The sequence below is a fragment of the Vigna umbellata genome, chromosome 3 (genome assembly GCF_029865625.1).
Source record: "Vigna umbellata cultivar VRB3 chromosome 3, Vumbellata_1.0, whole genome shotgun sequence".
NCBI classification, from domain to species: domain Eukaryota; kingdom Viridiplantae; phylum Streptophyta; class Magnoliopsida; order Fabales; family Fabaceae; genus Vigna; species Vigna umbellata.
In genome coordinates this window covers 33,934,322-33,955,967 of record NC_142167.1, presented here as the reverse complement: position 1 = coordinate 33,955,967, position 21,646 = coordinate 33,934,322, and the positions used below count along the sequence as shown (strand labels likewise).

Here is a 21,646-nt window from a genome sequence, read left to right as displayed (position 1 = left end):
CTTCCACACAAACAGGTTGCATCTCCAGTGTCCGGTCTGGGCGAATTTGGATATCTTCTAACTCCAGTACGTGTGATGGATCAGCTATATATTTTCGGAGTTGAGAAACATGAAAGACTGGATGAAGGTTGGACAGTTGAGGTGGTAAAGCCAATTCATACGCCACTGCTCCAATCTTCTTTAAAATTTGATAAGGTCCAACGTACTTAGGTGATAGCTTCTTTGGACGAAGAACTCTTCCCACACCAGTGATTGGATTCAACCTTAGAAAAACGTGATCTCCAGCAGCAAACTCTAAGGGTCTTCTTCTCTTATCAGCATAAGATTTCTGCCTGCTTTGAGACGTCTTCAATCGCTCCTGGATCAGTTTCACTTTCTCTGTTGTTTGCTGGATTAATTCTGGTCCGGTTAAAGCAGTCTCGCCTTCTTGGAACCAACACAATGGAGTTCTACACTTTCTTCCATAAAGAGCTTCAAACGGTGCCATTCCTATGCTTGCTTGATAACTGTTATTGTATGTGAATTCAACAAGCGGCAGAACTTCATCCCATACTCCCATATGATCTATAACACACGTCCTCAACAAGTCTTCAAGAGTTTGGATGGTTCGCTCAGATTGGCCATCCGTCTGAGGGTGATAAGCAGAACTCATTTGCAGTTTGCTTCCCAGTTCTCCTTGCAACGACTGCCAAAAACGAGATGTGAATCTCGTGTCTCGATCTGAAATAATGCTTGAGGAACTCCATGCAGTCTAACAATCTCCTTAACGTACAGCTTGGCCAAGTTTGTCATAGACATCCTTAAATTAACAGCCAGGAAGTGAGCACTCTTAGTCAATCTATCCACAATCACCCAAATTGAATCATGGTTTCGGACTGTACGTGAGATGAGTCACGAAATCCATGGAGATGCTATCCCACTTCCATTCTGGAATCTCCAATGGCTGCAGCAATCCTCCTGGTCTTTGATGTTCAGCTTTGGCTCTTTGACAAGTTAAGCAAGAGGACACAAAACGTGCGATGTCACTCTTCATACCAGGCCACCAGAAGGATAAACGAAGGTCTTGATACATCTTAGTCATGCCAGGATGCATGCTAAGACGGCTGTGATGTCCCTCCTCCATTATAATCCGCTTCAGCTCACTGTCATTTGGAATGCACGTCCTATCCATGTAACGCAATAGGCCGTCCGTTCCAACATTGAATTCTTTGGCTTGATCCGAACCAAGCACGCTCAAAATCTTCACCAGATCTTCATCCTCACGTTGCTTCATCCAAATTCTGTCAAATACATCACTGGAAATTCTAAGATTACAGCACGTTATTGCGTTCGTTCCTAAATCAAATTGTAATCTTAGATCTCTAAAACTCTCCACCAAATTCAGCTCCTTCACCATCATTGCAGAAATTCTTACGGCCTTCCTACTCAAGGCATCAGCCACCACATTTGCTTTTCCAGGATGATACAACAGTTCAAATTCATAGTCCTTCAAGAATTCAAGCCACCTCCTTTGCCTCATATTCAATTCCTTTTGATCAAAGAGGTACTTGAGACTCTTATGATCACTAAACACTTGAAACGTTGCACCATACAGATAATGCCTCCAGATCTTTAATGCAAACACGACTGCTGCTAGCTCCAAGTCGTGTGTGGGGTAATTCTTCTCATGGATTTTCAGCTGCCTGGAAGCATAAGCCACTGCCCTCCTTTCCTGCATCAGTACACAGCCCAAACATTGATATGATGCATCACAATACACTTCAAAAGGTTTGGCTGTATCTGGAATGACCAACACAGGAGCGCTTGTTAATTTCTTCTTCAATTCCTGAAAGCTCTCCTCACATTTATCTGTCCAAGCAAACGGCTGGTCCTTCCTGGTGAGGTAAGTCAGAGGGGCTACTATCTTAGAAAATCCTTCAATAAACCGCCTGTAGTAGCCCGCGAGTCCCACAAAGCTCCTAACCTCCGTGACAGAACGTGGACTCTCCCAATCCAGCACTGCTTTCACCTTGGCTGGATCTACTGCAATACCACCAGCAGAAACAACGTGCCCCAAAAATTGGATCTCCTTCATCCAGAATTCGCACTTTGAACGCTTGGCATACAGCTCTTTCTCCCTCAACACGCTCAAGACAATTCTCAAATGGTCTTCATGCTCTTCAAAGCTCTTGGAATAAATGAGGATGTCATCAATAAACACTACTACAAATTTATCAAGGTACGGCCTGAAAATTCTGTTCATGTAATCCATGAAGATTGCAGGTGCGTTTGTCACTCCAAAGGGCATCACCACATACTCATAATGACCATATCTAGACCGGAATGCAGTCTTCTGAATATCCTCCTCTTTCACTCTAATTTGATGATAGCCCGAACGTAAGTCAATCTTAGAAAACACACACGCACCATGCAACTGATCTAGAAGATCGTCTATCCTTGGCAGTGGATACTTGTTCTTGATGGTCAGCTTATTGAGTTGCCTATAATCAATGCATAGCCGTGAGCTGCCATCCTTCTTCTTAACCAACAACACAGGTGCTCCCCATGGTGAAGCACTTGGACGGATGAATCTCTTATCCATCAATTCTTCAATCTGTTTCTTGAGTTCGGCTAACTCAGCTGGTGCCATTCTATATGGCTGAACCGAGATGGGTGCAGCAGTGGTTACCAAATCAATTGTGAATTCTACCTCACGGATGGGAGGTAGACCAGGTACTTCATCCGGAAAGACATCCGGAAACTCATCCACTACTGTTCGTCCTCCACTGTTATCAATATTGGATGAACGTTCTATCTCATTGTCTCCATACGTCATGATAAGAAAACAGCTTGCTCCCTCCATGATATCCTCCTTAAACTGTCCAAGAGTAATTGACAGTTCTTCTTCTTCTACATCTGGAAACACTAGCTCCTTCTTCCCACAATCAATGAGGATCCGATTGGTATTCAACCAATCCATCCCCAAAATTACTTCTAAGTCTTGAAGGGGTAGGCAAATGAGATTGACCTTATATCTACGTCCCTCAACTTCTATAGGACATCTTACACAAACTGTAGATGTCTTAATCCCACCAGCCGCTGGGGTTGACACCACCAGATCGAACTGTAACTCGCTCTCCACTAGCCCCAACTTCTCAACACACGCCTTCGAGATGAAGGAATGAGTTGCCCCCGAATCATACAACACATCACAAGGCTTTCCAAACAGTAAGCAAGTGCTGGTGATGAGTGTACCTGAACGAGCAGCTTCAGCACCAGTAATAGCATACACCCTTCCTGTGGCTTGTGCACGTCCACCTCTCCCTTGTGAAGCTCTTCCAGCATTCGGTGGTCTCATTACTGCACGACCTCCCATATTGCACTCCCGATCCGAGTGCCCATTCCTCCCACATTTGTTGCAATGTTTCCCTCCAGCAAGTTGAGGACAAGCCCATCTCAAATGTGGTCCTCCACACTGATAGCACGTCAAATTCCTTGGCTGTCCAGTTTGGCCAACAGTGACTAAGGCCTGTGATCCACCAGATGATTGAGTTGGACGAACGTATGGGGGCCTTCTTACGTTCGTATTGTTTCTGGATGCAACCTGCCCCCTATTCAATTGCTGCTTCTTCTGTTGCTCGGCCTCAGCAACATTCTTCTCCAGTACTTTTGCTCTCTCAACCATGGCAGGAAAAGATCTGATGCACAAGCAGGATATTAACACTTTTAAATCACTCCTCAGCCCATTTTCAAATTTCCTGCATTGCCATTCTTCACTTGTAGCCATGGTATTGAAACGGACAAGATGTTTGAATTTGTTTGTATATTCCGAGACAGACATACTACCTTGCACCAATTGAAGGAACTCCACTTCCTTAGCAAACCGCACACTGTCCGGAAAGTATTCTTCATAAAATTTTGCTCTAAAAACCTCCCAATTAATGGGGTTATGCGCGTCTGCCAGGATAGCTTTCATGCTTGTCCACCAGTGACTAGCTTCACCAGTCAATAAGTATTCTGTGAATGCCAACCGATTGTCATTTGGACACCTCTTCGCATCATAGATCCTCTCCATATCCCTTAGCCACTGGTCTGCCTCATCAGGAAGGCATTTCCCACTGAATTTAGCCGGATGATGTTGGAGGAAACTCTCCAAACTCCATTCCGCTGCAGGTGGGGCAGCGTTAGAAGAAGATGCTCCAGGCGCACCTCTAGTTGCAGCCAGTATCTCCATCAATTGCCTTTGCGTGTTTTCAGAATTAACACGCGAGGCCTCCAAACCTTGCATAGCAGCTTGGTTTTGCTGCATCAAGGTAGCATTCTGCTCCAGTAACGTGGTATTCTGTTGATGCAGTCTTTCCACCACGGTTTCCAACAACCTAGTGTTGCTGGACGTATCGGACTCATTCGGTTGAGGAGGAGGAGGAAGTCTAGGTGCCATTTGTTCTCTGGATGCAGAGAAAAACAAACGAGCATTAGTTATGTCCAAGAGTTAAAACAATAATAACTCATTAAACATGCAATAAGCACACAGCAAAAACACAGTGCACTCATAACCCTACAGTGTCCTTTAATAGAACAAAACTGCTCTGATACCAATAAATGTAACATCCCAATAAATAGTAATTACCATTAATCAGAACTAATCACATTTACAGTAAATACAGTGCAGTCTTAATATTTATAACAGCTGCTCCAAAAGAAAACAGCACGTACAGCAAATTACAGCGTTCAGAATTCATGATCAATTCAAAGCCAGTGCTGAATAATCTATTCTGCAAAACTATATACAAAACTGCCAAAATACAGCACAAAATCTAATATCTACTACGGAACGAGCCTCTACTGCTCAGCTTTGACTTCAACTTCTACCAAGTTGGCATCCTCCAAATTTTCTTCTTCTAGCATTGATTCCAGGAGTACCTCTCCATCTGCTCACATCCACAACGGATGATCATTGCATTGACAAGACGGACATCCAGATACAGTAGACAACACAAGGAAAATTGCAAGGGTAAGCTTAGGTAATTTAATTCAATACAATCATCATAATTTTTAACATAGTAAATCAATCATACCATTCATACATCATTAGATACATATATCCACGCATACAGTAACTCATGCAAATTCTCATAATTAAAGACTGTCCGGACTGTATGATCCATGTAACCGCAGGCGTTCGTGCACCCGGGTGATGTAGTAACTGGAATTCGCATCAGCTGCCACCCGAGGTTAACCCTTATCAGCCCAAAGTACTATGTAGGACTAGTGCCTCCTGCCATTCCCACGCATGAACTACTCTCCTCTACAGGAGGATGAGCAATCACGGAATATCAGGATGAACAGCCATCAGCGATTTTACCATGGTCATACTACACTACTTCTCATATTCACATCATGGAGACGTTCCTCCTTGAAACGCTCATTCACAATCCAATCCAATAATTCCATTCACACTATCATTCGCACATTGTTAACATTCCTCTTATTCAGATTTCCATTCTATGTTCCACTCTCTTAATTTAAACCATGTTTATCGTTTAATCGATCCAGACGAATGTATTACAGTACTCTGATGTCACGTTTCTGAACAAAAGAAACGAACCATTACCCATTCACGGACGTTAAGACAAAGGAGTAATGTAACTGAGATTGAGTTTAAAATATCAGAATAATACTTAGGAAAATTCTAAGTATAAGGACTTGAGGTTAAATGAAAAGGACCATCACGGTTTAAGTGAATCCAAATAAATAATCAGAGTATTAATAAATTCGGAAACAAGCACTGCCAGTCAAAGACCGAACGTTAATTAATAAATTGAACGAACACTATTGACGTTCGCTCACGAAGCAATGATAAGGACGAGCGTTCAGTATAAACCGAACTCTCCTTAGGACGAACGCTAGGTCAATGACCGGGCACCAAATAGAACGAACGCGCATTTGAACGATCGTTCGGTATCAGACCGAACGCTAACGATGACGAACGCTCAATCTAAGATCGAGAGTTCATTTGGACGAACGCTCAGTATAATACTAAGCGCTGCTTATGACGAACGCTGGTAAACAAAACCGAGCGTCCTAACTACACTTCACTTTATTTTCAATTGTTGGACACACTAGGCTAAGCCGAACGCTCACACCTAACTCTTGACACCAATAACGCTCGTTCTTAATCAGAGTCCTTTCCAAATGAAAGAATCCTTATTCTAAGTGATGTTCCAGGGAAACCGAACGGTATAAGACCGTTCGATAACGAGCGTACATGATCAATCAGAGAAGATAAGATTTCCAGATTTTTCATTCATATTAACTTCACAGTTTTCATACGAACCATAACTTAGGATTTATCTCCAACATAATTCTCATACATTACAGAATTCATATCATCATCTCATCAATACAGAATTTTCCATTTTCCAGTTCAAACATATCCTCAATACAGTTCAAAACACTTTCATTCCAAACCATACAGAAATTCAATCATATTCAACCTCACACATTTCATTCTCTGCATACAGTTCAAACAACATTAATAATATACATCCAGTGCAACCATGCTTATTCGCGCATACTTATACATCAATTGTTTCATGCAGTTCAGACATCCAATATATTTCATTGCTTTCATACAAATCAAACAAGTATTAAATTAAATTACTAAAGCTTCCCTTACCTGGTCTAGCAGTGCACTTCCAAATGCTTAAGGTTTTCTCTCGATCAATAACAGCTTTCTACCCAATGAATCACTCCACGACTTTCACTAAATCAGAGATACCAAAAAGGACATCAGATTCAAACCTATAACCCATGCATGCAACCAGGATTTGGTTCGCATGAACTAAAACAGACCAAGTGCAGGGACGAGAACTTACCAGATCAGTTCTCAGTTCTGTTCGGATCAAAATGATGCTCACAGTGCTGAGGAGGTTTCTACGGTGTCTGAAATAGGATTGGAGGAATTGATAGTGAGTTATCTTAGAGAGAAGATGGAACGGTTTAGAGAGAAGTCAGAGATGAAGAAAGGCTAGAGTTTCGTAAGGAAGAAGGTGATTGCATGCAGAGAATGGGAAGAGTTTTCCTGAAAATTCACTTCCTTCCTTCACAGAAACTAACTCCCATTCTCCACACACCACTTGTCTTCCACTAACAATCTCAGAGTGCTCTAACCGTGACACATGGCAGGCGCATGCAGTGTGAAGGTGAGTGGAGTTTTGACGTGGCACAGTGCATTAATTGATGATCAGAGAATGAATTAGTGTGTATTAATTTATCAGGTTCTCACAAAAGCTGTCTTTATCAAACTGTATCGTACCCAAAAAGGAAATTTAGGAAACTAACCATTGAAATTAGTTAGCAATTAAATTGTCAATACTGATGTCATTGCTTTTTCTGAGGATGCAATCACCATGTACACACACTCCACCAACCCAATGATTATTTCGATTCTAACTTCAATCATTAATTCTTCATTCGTTGAAGTGTCAGATCATTAGTTCCATTCTACACGTCTTATTTTGGGGGATTGGTGGAAATTCAGAAAGTGGTCCCAAAATAAATCATAATTTTGCTACCTTTTATTCATAGTGATAAGGTGACAGAAATGAGAAACGAATTCTACAACAATTTTCCGTTTTATTCAGCACCGTATGCTAAAAACAAAATTGTTCCACGTAAATACAAGAGAATTCTCCTCCATAACCAAAAAAAAGCACAAATGCTGAAAGAACGGACCTACAAATCTGGAAAACCGTGACCATAGGTAATAATAATCATAGCATCATTTCTGCTATAAAAACTATACACCTCGTCGATACTCCAGTTGCTTTGTGTTCTCCAGCAAAATCTGTCAGCCATCAAAGAAACAGGATTTAAGCAGTGAAATTAATGTAAAACTTGTTTGGACTCCTCTTAGTATAATCACAAAAGTGTCAGCAGGTTCTTACTTCTCGAATGTAGTTTGCTATTGCTTTGCAGCCTTCGATTGCCAGTTGCATAACATTTTCCAAAATGTCAATTGGTAGTTTAGAATCCATCTATAGACAGTAACAACAGTAATTAGTGCAAATAAAATTAAACTAGGAGCTTTTCCATTCTAAACTACGGAATATGGCAGGGAGTGAACGAATGAAATAAGCTGGATGAGAAAAGAAAAGCATTGCATGCTTTTCATAATAATGATAGTAGTAAATTTCTGATTAAAACTTTGAAGGTTCACAATCTCAACCAGCCTTTACATAGTGGCACGTGTTCGAAACAAATTTAACTCCATAATATCAATCTAAGAATGGGAGCAATAAACTGACTGATAAACTGTCATTGGAAAAAATCTATGCCAGCCCCACCAAATGAAGTTACCCTCCCTCTCTGTTTTGTGGACCATACATGAATTTCATCCTATAATAAGGTGGCGGAAAGAATATATCAACTATATTTCTTCAGTCAAAATTTAAAGTATCAACAAAAGATCTGCAACTAAAAAAGTAAAAGATGCTGAACTGGAATTCCAAATAAAGAGTTACCAAGTATGATACTAGTGAAAATTAAGTTACACTTGATCAAACATTAACTCAGACTAAAAAGAAGATTTGTCATAACATAACTCCATCAAAGGGTACAACAGCAAATCACTCTATCAGGAACCTTCGTAAGAAGTATCTGTTGATTAAAAAACAACTGATATTTGAAAAAAGATTCATGTGTACAGCAAACTATTAAGTTGTTAAATCTGAGGCGAGCTTAAATAAGCTTCTTTTGGGGATTTCCGAACATGCACCTATTCCCTCGAGTAATCAAGGGTTAAAACTCTACTGTTCTCTCCAAAATCTCTAATAACAAGAACAGTTTTTGAAGGAAGAGGAATTACAGCTTCAACACCACCAGACTCTTTACTACGTGAGTACCAATGACTGAGAGAGCAATAAAAAGTTTTCCTTTCTGTTGAACTAATTTACCTGGTTGACTACACAATAGATACAGAGAAAATAACAAGACATGAATTAACCTGAAGCAGTGTTACTTTATCCAACTTTGGCAGAATTCCTAGGGTTACATCAGGACCTCCAGCACTGTCTTCTACATAGTTCAAATCTGTACACATTCAGAAACCTTTAATAATTAGGGCAGCCCGTGCATCAGAAGTAGACAGAAACAAAACAGACATACCACACTTGTATTTAGCCAGTTCAAATTTAGAGTAAAAACAGATATATACCAAGCAGACTTGTGCTGTTAAGGTATCCGACACTGCAGGATGTTACAAGATCACGCATAGGGATCCCAGCATCGGCAAGGGCCAAAGTTGCAGCATTTATACAAGCAGATCTAGTTCCTATAAAAGACATGTCAACATCACCCAAAATTAATGTACATATTAAATGAGTAAAGAGAGAAAATAAAATGGCAATGACAGAAAAGAATCACAAGATCCCATTATCAAGTCTTAGTTACCTCCATCTGCTTGGAGAACTTGGACATATATATCTATCTGCAAATTTAATAAATAAAACATTAGGGAGGACTAGGGGAAAGCAAAGCACATGACAAAATAAGTTCTTAATGTGTAATAAAACCTGAGATCGAGGCAATAGATGTGTCAATATAGATGCTTCCATGGTTTGCCGAATAACCAGGGAAATTTCAGTTGATCTCCTGTAGAATGAGAACTTCAAATCACGTAGTAAAAAATAAGAAGTGATCCTATTATCCTTCTGTAAGAGAACCTTACAATGAGAACCATATTAAAACTATGAAGGAAAAGCAAAACAGGATAACATTTATATCTGCAAACATTGATGGTTAAGCCATTCAAAACTATTCAGTGAGTTTTGGCCAAAGATTACTCAAAAAAGTCAAAGCTTGCAAAAAAGATTAAAAGTGAGAAAAGGCAGTAAAAGGGTGCATGGGGTTAAGCTTTTCATTGTTTTATGATACATAACCCATTGCTGAGCCTGTAGTCAGCTATATCAAAGGCATGGAGCAGCCAGCCCCAAAAACACTACAATACGTTAGTGGATAGCAAGATAGTTGTTACATAGAAAATTATGAATGCAAGATTAAAAAAAAAATTATACTGTATCACATGAACAAATGCAATATATATATATATATATATATATATATATATATATATATATTACTAATTAATAATATATATATTACTAATTAATAATCAAAATTTATACTCTAAAAGTCTAAACATGCATTACCACCATTGCTATTAAATTCTTACCTCAGTAAAAAGATCAAAAAGTCCAATTTACAAATTACAAGGCACTCTTAAGATAGATTCTACTAATGCAACATTCACTATCATCCTAGTAGTCTATGCTCCAATACCATTTTGATAAGTATAAAACTACGAATATATAAAAAATAAGTGAAAGGTCAAAAAGAATAGGAAGTTAAACAAAAGCAAGTAAATGAGCAAAACCTGTCACCCTTTGATTTCCTCATGCGATCTCCAGTGCTAAAATTAGCCATGCTGTACTCACACCGAACCTATAGACATACATTGCACATAAGCAACAATTAAGTTTTTGTTACAATTCATATAAATACAGACAACATAACTTAGAAAAAAAAAACTACCAGAGCATGGTTGGTTATTTGGCTTCTATTTTGCACCTGAAATGCAGAGAAGTTACTAAAGAAAAACAGCAAATCATCTAAAGCTCAACTACAACATCAAAGTTTTTTAAATGTCTAAACCAACTAACACTGAAAAAGGATAGTTAACAATCCTTAAATTACATAGACAAATTTTCATTAGCAAGGTAAATAATTAAACAGTACCTCTCTAGGGCCATAGACGGCAGCAATAACTTTTGTATTACCCATCTCAAACATGGCAGAACTGTTTTCAAAATAAAAAAACTTTATGGTCAAATGCTTCAAATGATATCACAACTTAATTTTCTAAAAAGCTAAAATTCATTTACCCATCTGCTTTGGATACAGCACCAATTTCTGCACCAATTTGTCGCATCTACAATATACCATAAAGAGAGGAGAAAAAGTTAAAGGCAAAAGATCAGTAGAGAAAGAAATATAAAATCATAGATTTAGATCCTCTGCAGTGAAGGAATAACACTTTAGAGGATAAACTGCAGTAATAGTCATTGAGATTTTAATAACTTCATAGTTTCTTATACATGTACATATATTTTATCACACTCTTAAATACTAAATTTTTAATAAATAGTAATAACTTCACCTTATCCTCTAAAGTGCATCTCTTCATTTTAAATAGTCGAATCCCAAAATCATGTCCAAATCACAGCTGTTAAATAGGACTGAATTCCATAGGACAGACCTTAAAATGCTGCTTTCAATTAGCTCATTTTGTCATAGGACCAAGTTCATATATCTCACTAAAAAAGGTTGGTTAGACATCCTTAGGGTTAGAACCCTCCATTTTCTTACTTTTATCATTTGGCAAACTACAACATTTGTAGCTTTTAAGTGATATGATGGAATCGTACTTGACGTAGTCCTCTTTTTGTATTTTTTTACTTTTTATAGTTTAGCTCTTAAGGAGCATGGGTTACTATAAATACCCAGCTCCTCTATTGTATTGTCACTTTTGAGCTGAATGAGAATTATATTTCTGAAATCAGAATAATTCTCTCTTGAAAGTCATAGGCTAGAGAGTCCAAAGACTTCCTCTAGCCACCTTCCAAGCACACTCTATTTTTCCATTTCTCCAAAATTCCACGGTGCTACTCATTCCTCCACGCCACCTCTCCTTCGCTGCCACCTCGCATGCGTCAGCGTTTTTCAATTCCTTCTTCAGCCACGCGTCCGCTCCCTCATTCCACATCATTTGCTTTTCTTCTCACACATCAGACACGCACCGCCACATTCTCTCTTTCGTGAGAGCTTTTTCTCCATCTCGCAGAACCACATCTCGTTCTTCCACTCAAGAGTTTCCTCGTCGCCAGCCATTCTTCATCACAAATCCATCTCTTCTCCTCCGTAAGTATCAGATTCACAAGTTTCTTCATCTTTCTTCCACTGTCACCAAATCATCTGCACATTTGTCTAGGGTTTCTTCATCCTTCATCATTTTCTCTGATTTTAGCCGATTAAAATTACTTTTGATTCGTTCCAAACCTTTTCCACCGTTCAATCTTCATTTTGAACCGATTAATCGGTTCATATTGGGTTTCCTTCCATTTCTAGGGTTTCTATCGAGTTTAACCCTCTGTTTTTGTCATTTTCCGCTGCGTATTCTTTGTCGGAGAAGCTTCGAGGAGGTCCGGTTTGTATTCGCGCAGCTTCAATCGACCTCTCCTCGGGCGTTCGTCCATCAAGTGGTATCAGAGCCAGGTTCGAACACGCTTCAGAGGTAAGTATCTCGGTTCGTCTCTGTTCTGAGTTTTCTTCCATTATTGAGTTGTTTCGATTCTTGTTTCAGTTTGATTCGTGTCTCTGTCTTTGTTCTAGTTTTGTGTTTTGATTCTGTCTTGATTCTGAGTTTATTCTTCCATTTTCGCGTTCTTAGTTAATTTCTTTACTGTCTTGTGTTTAACTTTTGTTCGTCATGGAATTCTCAAAGTGTTTTGCCTTGATTCAGTTTCAGTATGTGTTGTTTTTTCTGTATGAGATTCAAATATGTTTGTTCGTTCTTGGATCTCAATTTCTGCGTTTAGGTTTTCAAGTTGAGTGTTACTTATTTGTTTAAGCTTTCTTGTTCTGTGCCTTTGAGTCATTATATGAGTATTATTTCATTTTATTTCGGTGCAAGTCTTTGTTTGAGTATTTTAATTTCTAAATCCATTTCTGTTTTGTCTATGTCATGTTATTTTGTTTTAATTGTCAATTAAATCTGAGTTTAACTGTGATTCAATTGAGTTTTTTTTGCTTTGAGTAAGATCTGTTCATCATCATAAGCAGTGACATTCAATTGAATGAGCTTGATGCAGACTTCAACAGCAGTTTAATTTCATTTCATTTATCTGAAGCTGTCTTGAGTTTTTGATGCTGACCATTACATGTAATTTGTATTGCACTTTTGAAATTCTGTGAGCTGAAAGTTGAATCTGCTTGTGGATAGCAAATGCACACCAATTAAGCTATGAAATGTTGCATTGAGCTTGGGTGCAAGATGCTTACAGCAGCATCAGTCTTTCATTTGGCCAGCTACACCGAACTGGTTTTTCTTTGAAGTCTGTGTTAATGTTTTGAGTGTGTGTTTGTTCTACTTAGTATTAGATCATTACTAAGTTCTAACATCAGTACATCCTAGAGTCATTGTGTCTGAGTGCTTTAATTTCTTTTCTGCAGAATTAAATTTGATTTGACTTGTGTTACTGCACCTTTGTGTCAAAGTTGTTCTGGCTTAAAATTTGTAAGTGGTTGATGATTAAGTCCACAAAAATCTGCATCACATCAGCAGTACTTGTAATCTTGTACAAAACAACCACTAAATCTGTGATTTGAATTTGAACCTAGCAGTAACACTTGTAATTGGAGTTGATTCTACTGATTTCATTGTAAAACAATGCATAAGGCTGAAATTAACAATGTTATTTGCTGCACTACAAGTTTGAAATAAAGTGAATCAGTTTGAACATTTGTTTACAAAAATTCTGCAATTTGTTCTTGATCTTTTATTGCTTTTGAAATCTACTCTAGAACTGATCTTAGGATCCTGTTTGAGTGCTTACTGTGATCAAAAGCTTTGTTTCTTGCTTGTCATTGTTGAATGTCTTAGTTTTGTCTACATTACATGTAAAATCTGTTCAGCTGTTCTAATTTGAGCTTTGTTTGCTTTCATAATCTGATCTTGAGTCAGTTTCTCTGTTGTGCTGTAAATTCTTTTGCTTTAGTGGTTGTCCTGTTCTGTTCTACCTGTCTGTCCATTACTTTGATCTTTGCCTAGCCATTTCTTTACTACTTGAGAAGCTTTTTCACTCTGGATTTCTGGAAATTGAAAGAAGGTTTGTGTGCTTGGTAGCATTTTAGGTGGTGGTGGTCTGGAATACTCTCCAGCTGTGTACTGCCAAGGGAGAATCTCCCTTCCAAACCTTTACATTTTGAGTGCTTTAAGCTTTTAAAAAGAAGTCTGAGTGTTGTGAGTTTTGTAAGGCTGATTTGGCCTAATTCCTTGGCACTTTGAAATAGAGAATTCATTGTTAATCTAACTGTTTTGTGATTGTTCATTGTGCAGGAAAAGAAATTGGATCAATTAGATTGGATCAGTTGTGGTTTGCTTAAACTGACATTGCATTCATTTTGGATTATAAACTGCTTGCTGAAATCATTGAGATATTATATGTCTGAATGTGATTACTGATTTCATGGTTTGCTTACAATTGTTGAAATCTGTTGAATACTTATTAGCACCATCATTCTTTCGTTGTTGAGATCAATTTTTCCAAATGCATATAGAAAATATTTTCCTGGTATTAATCACATGCAGATTTCAGTTTTATTCAGATTGATTGATTGAATACCTTGCATGCCACCTAGTTAGTTATTCATGGACTGATTTATGCATGAATTGATTTGCATGGAGTAATTAGTCTTGTGCATGAACTTGTTTTAACTGCCAAAGCATCATTCCATTTGAAGAAGTGACTAAAGCACTTACTTTCCAATTCTGACGTTGTGGTTGAATTAAGCACATAATTCTTTTACCCATTGGATTGATCAGAATTTAAATTAGAATTGAATGGTTGTTTAAATCAGTTTAGTTCAGCTTTGAATTACACCCATTGCATCTGGTTTAATATCTATGTCCTTGTGTATTTTTGCTAGAGTTGGTGCAATTTCTGTGAGCAGATCTGAAACGAATCAGTGCAGGGGAAAAAGTGAAGAATGAATCTGCTGATTTGTTGAGCACAAGGAAGAACCTACAACAAAGTCCACTAAAACCAACAACTAGAAATAACATTAATCAGGGAAGTTTCTTAGCTATATTACTTCTATTTGTTTAACTGTTTGTGTTATAGCTTGCAATTTGTTGGATGATGTGATTTGCTGAATTGGAATCTGGTTTGATGTTGTTGTGTGCAGAGTTGATAAACATTTGGAGTCAAGAATTTTAAGCAGTAGCAGAATATCAGTAGAGTTTACAGCAAGATAGACCAACCATTTAATTAGGGGAGTTGTTTAATTTTGTTGCCTCTGGATTACTTAATTGTTTCTGTCTTAGCTGGAAATTGATAGCATTGATGGTTACTCTGCTGAATTGATTGTGAATCTTTGATTGCAGTTTGTCATTTGAGAGCAACAGAAATTTATATAGCTGCATCAAGTGTACGAGACTAGGAGAAAAGGGAAGAATCTTTTATATTGTGTGAATTTAATCCTTTTGATATCTGTGTGTAGATAAGGCACATTGATTCCAATTGTGATTTGTGATTATAGGATAAACCAGAAGCTAGAAAAGGGGCCAAAGCTAGCCGAACCAGCAACAGGAGTGTACATTTTTTTTTGGCACAAGGACTTGGCATCAAAATGAATGAAGTGGACCAGGACCAGGACCGTAGCAGCCTAGTATAGTTTTTCTTTTGTAATTATTTTCTTCAATTTGTTTGTAATAGGCTTGTGTTAGCCTACTGTTAGCTTTAGCTTTTGTTTTGTAAAAGGGCCTTTTATAAAGTCCAAGTGTTTAGGAAGAGTCCTTGGTGCTCTTTCAAACTCTTGGCAACTTTATTTGCTTTTATTTTTAGCATAGCTAGACAGGTGAATGTGTCTTGTTAGCCAAAGCTACAAGCTTCACCATAGGAGTAGACTTTAATATTGACTTAATTTGTGTATCTCGTAGGGGTCATTAGAGTCCGCTGGTTTCTTTAGTGTTTTTGTTTCTTTGATTTTGTGTTCACGTTTAGGGTTGATTAGGCTAAAAGGGATTAAACTCTAAGCCTTTTCACATTAGAGTCCGAGAGTCTAGTCTTTTATTTGTGCTTAATTGTTTGAGTTGTGTACTTTGTTTCTAAAGGTGATTTTAGTTTAAGGGGTAATTAGTTAGTAGCCTAAGACATTTCTGGCAAGGCAAGATTTGGTACTTAAGCAGCTCTTTAGCTCACCTCTCTTACCTGGGACTTGTCTAAGTGAAAGTTTTGAACCCTTTAGATTAAGAAAACTTTTAAAAACAAAGATGTCTTCTTATGGTTCATATAGGTCTTCTAGGTTAGATAAAGTTGATGAAATGTTTAAACAAGCTAGGAATCTTCCATCCTTTGGTAAAGATATAGGTGCATTAACATACCTAGCTTGGGAAAAAGAAATTGATAAAATAAATCCTTGGTTTTGTGAAGAGAGTGAATATTATGTTCTTAGTATATATCTCTCTAAGTTAGAAGAAAATGCAAGTGAGTGGTGGGATGAAAGACAATATCATGTTAGGAAAGGTAGAAAGTCCTCCATGATTGGCATGATTTAAAAGCTTGCATGAGAAGAAAGTTTGTGAAGAAACCTAGAACTAATTAGGGATTGCATTAATGATGGAAAATTATTTCTTGAGAGTTTAAATGATCATGGGTTTCTTCGTAGAGAATTAGAATTTGGGGCAAGACATAAGGAGATCAAGGATAAGAAAAGAGAAAGAGAGATTGAGAGAAAAGAAAAGGAAGAAAGGAAAGAAGAAGAGAAGAGAGAGAGAGAAGAAATAGTGAAAAGAGAAGAGAGAAAAAGAGAGAAATTAAGAAGAGAAGAAATAGAGAAAAGAAAAGAGAGAAGAAGAGAGGAATTAAGAAGAGAAGAAGAGAGAAAAGAAGAAGAAAAGAGAGAAATGCAAGAAAGAGAGAAGAAAGAAAAGGAGAAATTGTTACTGATGACAAATCCTATTCTTTCAAAGACTGTGGAACAAAAAAGGGAAGGTTTCCAAATCTTTACTTCTTTTCCAATAATTGATTACTTTTCAATTTTTGACTTCTCTTTCAAACCAATTGTTATGAAAACATTTTCAAAATATGACAATTCAAATCTTGAGTTATTCTTATCTTTAAGAAAACAATTAACTTAAGATAAATACCCAGCTCTATTGTATTGTCACTTTTGAGCTGAATGAGAATTATATTTCTGAAATCAGAATAATTCTCTCTTGAAAGTCATAGGCTAGAGAGTCCAAAGACTCCCTCTAGCCACCTTCCAAGCACACTCTCATTTTTCCATTTCTCCAAAATTCCATGGTGCTACTCATTCCTCCATGCCACCTCTTCTTCGCTGCCACCTCGCATGCGTCAGCGTTTTTCAATTCCTTCTTCAGCCACGTGTCCGCTCCCTCATTCCACATCATTTGCTTTTCTTCTCACACATCAGACACGCACAACCACATTCTCTCTTTCGTGAGAGCTTTTTCTCCATCTCGCAGAACCACATCTCGTTCTTCCACTCAAGAGTTTCCTCGTCGCCAGCCATTCTTCATCACAAATCCATCTCTTCTCCTCCGTAAGTATCAGATTCACAAGTTTCTTCATCTTTCTTCCACTGTCACCAAATCATCTGCACATTTGTCTAGGGTTTCTTCATCCTTCATCATTTTCTCTGATTTTAGCCGATTAAAATTACTTTTGATTCGTTCCAAACCTTTTCCACCGTTCAATCTTCATTTTGAACCGATTAATCGGTTCATATTGGGTTTCCTTCCATTTCTAGGGTTTCTATCGAGTTTAACCCTCTGTTTTTGTCATTTTCTGTTGCGTATTCTTCGTCGGAGAAGCTTCGAGGAGGTCCGGTTTGTATTCGCGCAGCTTCAATCGACCTCTCCTCGAGCATTCGTCCATCATGATAGGTTTTAATGTTTATCAGAACTAAGGTTATTGACTGCTTCTAATCTGTTTATATGCTTTTTTGCAGTTCAAAATGTGCTCTTACACATTTCCATTACCCATGGCATGGCTCATCTATGTATAACCCATATGCAGAACTATCTGTAGATCTTATATATACTAATTAACATAAAGCTTCAGTAATTCATGACTATGTAAGAATTCATGTAGGATATTATTATTTATTAATACTCCGCATTTCATACGCTTCATGAGTATTCTTGAAAGATCTAAAGGAACCTTTTTTGGAATGAATATTAAGTGAAGAAAAAAGGAGGAAAAAAAAAGCCCAAGAAAAAAATAATAGCTGTACCTCCATGGGTCTGCGACCATCCAGTCGAAGTCCTTCTGGCCTGACGTATTCCATCCTCAGGTCAATCTATGGCAGAGACAAAAGGGAGACAAAGATGAGACATAAGCAGCTGGATTTTGTTTTTATTTGCTTTATATTCTTGGCTTCCAAAAAAAATGATATTTTCTACTAAAGTTATTAAAACAAAATGGTGAGATTTTGATGAATCTGAGCCATTTAAAAGTTTGTGTTGGCTCAAGTAGTTTGTGGGTCATGCAGTGAGATGAGTGAGAGAGCAGTTCGAATTAATAACACTGCTCAATTGAAAACATACCGAACAAACTCCAGTTGCTCTGTAAAGATTAGGATGAAAACAAGGTTACAAAAAATCAAGCAATCTGAACTTTGAATGAATATCATATTGACAACAACAAACATTTACCCAATAAGTGGGGCACTAGGTAAATAATATTGCAGAAATAAATATTAGAAATCAGCAAACAACTAAAATAACAACGCATTTGAAGAAAGGGTTTGAACTTTGATGACCAGAGAGAGAGAAAAGGAAAAGTACCTGACTGACGGCGAGATTTGACGGTGGCTGTTACGCTCTGTGTGGCGACGGCGAGAACGGAAGTTGGTCCGCGCACTGCAAACGAGCCTAGTCTAGGCAGGGTTCCGCTGTTCGGTGTTTAAATAGGTCACTAAATAGGTTTAATAGGTCACTTGTTTAAACCTGTTCGGATAGCAATGTTGAGCGTTCGACCTTGAGTAGTATTCTTAGGTTCCAAGCGTTGCGCGTTCGTCCAAGTATTGAATTTAGTACTGGTGTTCGATGGTTTAGCGTTCGGCCTGATAGTGTAGGATTTGATAACGTTCGTCCAACAGCGTTCGGCCTGTTGATTGATAACGAACGTACGTCCAAATAGTGTTCGGCCTAGTGGTTGGAAGGTAGTGTTCGTTCAGTAACGTTCGTCCACTGTGCTCGGTGAACAGTGCTCGTCCAAATAGTATTCTGCAAATGTTTGATTTTAAATAGGTCACTAAATAGGTTTAATAGGTCCTATTTTTTTTTCTAGAAAAATCAAATTTAAACACCGAACAGCGGAACCCTGCCTAGACTAGGCTCGTTTGCAGTGCGCGGACCAACTTCCGTTCTCGCCGTCGCCACACAGAGTGTAACAGCCACCGGCAAATCTCGCCGTCAGTCAGGTACTTTTCCTTTTCTCTCTCTCTGGTCATCAAAGTTCAAACCCTTTCAATGTTTGCGTTGTCATGTGTAGTGCCTTGTAGTGTCACCACTCACCACCCAATCCCTATTTTCTGTTAAACTCGTAAAAGTTGCTATGCTTTTCTAATTTAATCAATTCAACATTTACAACCAAGAAAAATGGAGTTTACGACAGCTTTGTATAAGCTTCAAACATTGAACATCTTGATAACCAATTACTCCTATACTATATCGTTCTCTCAATCAAACTTATAACCCTTCCTTGCCCTTTGTATCGATCTCACAAAAACTCTTCTTAAAAATCCTGCATCTTGAACTTGCATACCACTCAACCATAAAATTGATCTATAGCATAACCGAGTCACTAAAATCATTGCTCTGTGTTGTTAGTTTATTAAGTGGGAAGGGAACACTGTCCTTCTCATATATAATTGACCCAAATCTTTCCTCTGTAACTATTAAACTAAAAGCCTGCTCATTCTCCTTTAGAAATTTGTTGAAATTCGGGGAGTGCTAGAATAAAATAAAAATAATAACAGTATGCAGATTGAATTTGTTTCGAGAACCACCCCTTTACAATATCTTTCTGTCCGTGGTGTACTTTCCTCTTTTTCTTTGCTTGCAGTAAGATTAAGAGCAAACTTAAATGTTTAAAAGGGTAGGGACACCGGTAGATTGTAACGTCACAGGGACCGTCGACTGCCCCCACAGATCACCACTAGGCTTTCTAGTGTGCTTTGTCCTCACTCGCACACTTTCCGGGAAAACTTCCCAGAAGGTCACCCTTCCTAGAATTACTCTAGGCTAAGCACGCTTAACCATGGAGTTCTTATGAGTCGGGCAACCGAAAAGCAAATGCATTTGGTGATATGAGTAGTCAAATCAATTCCTTTAAGCTATCCTTCAATCGTATAGTCCCATACCTATATAGTCTCCAGATCTTTCTCATTCCGGTGTATGTTCGATTCATCCATGTACCCCTTCCACCGGAAGCCTTGCCAGGAGCCGCTCCTTGTCTGTGCCCCCTGCACCATGCTACCTGCACCGGCGTCACTCCCCGCACTCTCATCAGTGCCCGGGTGTCACATGCTGACATCCCAAAATATATAACAATGTATATATGTAGAATGCAGCGATTATAATAATAGAAAGCAGTTAAGAGTACACAATAGATAGAATTAAGGAGTACAGTTATCCAAGTCTGGCTGGGAAACTTTAAAACTTAAGTACAAGTTCATAATTCTCCAAAACACAGATCATGCTAAAATGAAGGCTAGAAGTCTTTCAAAATAAAGAGTTGTTTAGCTAGTAGAAATCCTAAGCACTAGGGGCTGGGTCTTCCTCAACTTCCAAAGCTTGCTCCAAAGGTACATCATCACCTACTGCTCACATCCAAAGGATTGGATGATCATCGCAAGGGGAAAGGCAAACACATGCAACACATACAATTCATTTTCAATCAATCTAGCAGTTACCAGAATATCCATACACATATAAACACCTTAGTCATCATAAACATAAGCATTCATTTCATAAAACTCATCAAGACAAGCATCCTATCATGTTAAGACTCTAGACACGTCCGGACATAGAATGTATGTAGAGCTGGGGCGGGTTGTGCACTTGTGATGGCCTCTACTGCTTTGCAAAGCCATTGCCGAGGGGTTCCACCCGACCATACACAAGGCTAGTCCGTTACCGCGGAATAGACCTCCAGTGATAGCGTCTACCCTAGGACCTCCCACTACTCCCACCACACGCGTCAATCCTCTCTAAGTGAGAATGAAAGACCGTTGGAGTGTTAGGGATAACCCCCATATGGAAGCCTCTTACATTCATTCAATACACTAACTGATCCCACCGAGAGATCTAAATTTCTGATTCAATCCTACCATTTTAAATCTTATGATATTCCTTTTGGATCAACAATGTACATCATAAACCACTTATAACCATACACTTTCAACCAATCTGGATCACATGAAGATGCATTCATAAATTGTAACCGAAATATTTAAATAACATAACTTATTGGAATGAGAGAAAACATAACAGAAAATATCACCACTGGACGAACACTATTTGGACGAGCGCCAAGAGCCCTTGGGAGGACACTGTTTGAACGAACGTCCAAAACCCATTGGTCGGACACTGTTTGAACGAACGTCAAAATCCCTTGGGCGGACTTTGTTTGGACGAACGCTCAACGATCAAACATGAAGACCGAGCGCTAGCGATCACTAACCAATATCAAGACCGGACGCTTAAGATTCAACCCTAAGAATACAAACTTAAGGCCGAACACTCACAATCGCAACTAAACCAAGGCCGAATGCCACCAACATGAACGCTCGCTATTAC

The 21,646-nt window shown here is 38.5% G+C and overlaps 1 protein-coding gene and 1 long non-coding RNA gene across 2 annotated transcripts; one reads left to right on the top strand and one right to left on the bottom strand.

Annotated features, from left to right (window-relative positions):
- Window positions 1–7,780: 7,780 nt before the first annotated feature.
- LOC148202325 (exosome complex component RRP41 homolog) lies at window positions 7,781–18,602 on the bottom strand. Its single transcript, XM_088109594.1, has 11 exons — window positions 18,076–18,602; window positions 10,923–10,969; window positions 10,777–10,837; window positions 10,573–10,608; window positions 10,415–10,482; window positions 9,555–9,633; window positions 9,433–9,469; window positions 9,197–9,313; window positions 8,987–9,072; window positions 7,929–8,018; window positions 7,781–7,828 (listed from the first exon to the last, which is right to left on the bottom strand). Exons 1-11 carry the CDS (start codon window positions 18,127–18,129, stop codon window positions 7,781–7,783), a joined length of 723 nt encoding a protein of 240 aa, XP_087965720.1. The 5' UTR covers window positions 18,130–18,602.
- LOC148202326 (uncharacterized) lies at window positions 11,496–15,785 on the top strand. The gene is made up of 2 exons (XR_015785038.1): window positions 11,496–12,331; window positions 14,746–15,785. It is a non-coding gene; the product is annotated as an uncharacterized LOC148202326 (long non-coding RNA).
- Window positions 18,603–21,646: the final 3,044 nt, after the last annotated feature.

Coding starts and splice junctions, on each gene's coding strand:
- LOC148202325 (XM_088109594.1), bottom strand. CDS start 18,129: ATGGAATACGTCAGGCCAGAAGGACTTCGACTGGATGGTCGCAGACCC. Junction 9,634..10,414: donor AGGAAATCAAAGGGTGACAG/GTTTTGCTCATT, acceptor CTCATTCTACAG/GAGATCAACTGAAATTTCCC. Junction 9,073..9,196: donor TAACAGCACAAGTCTGCTTG/GTATATATCTGT, acceptor GAATGTGTACAG/ATTTGAACTATGTAGAAGAC.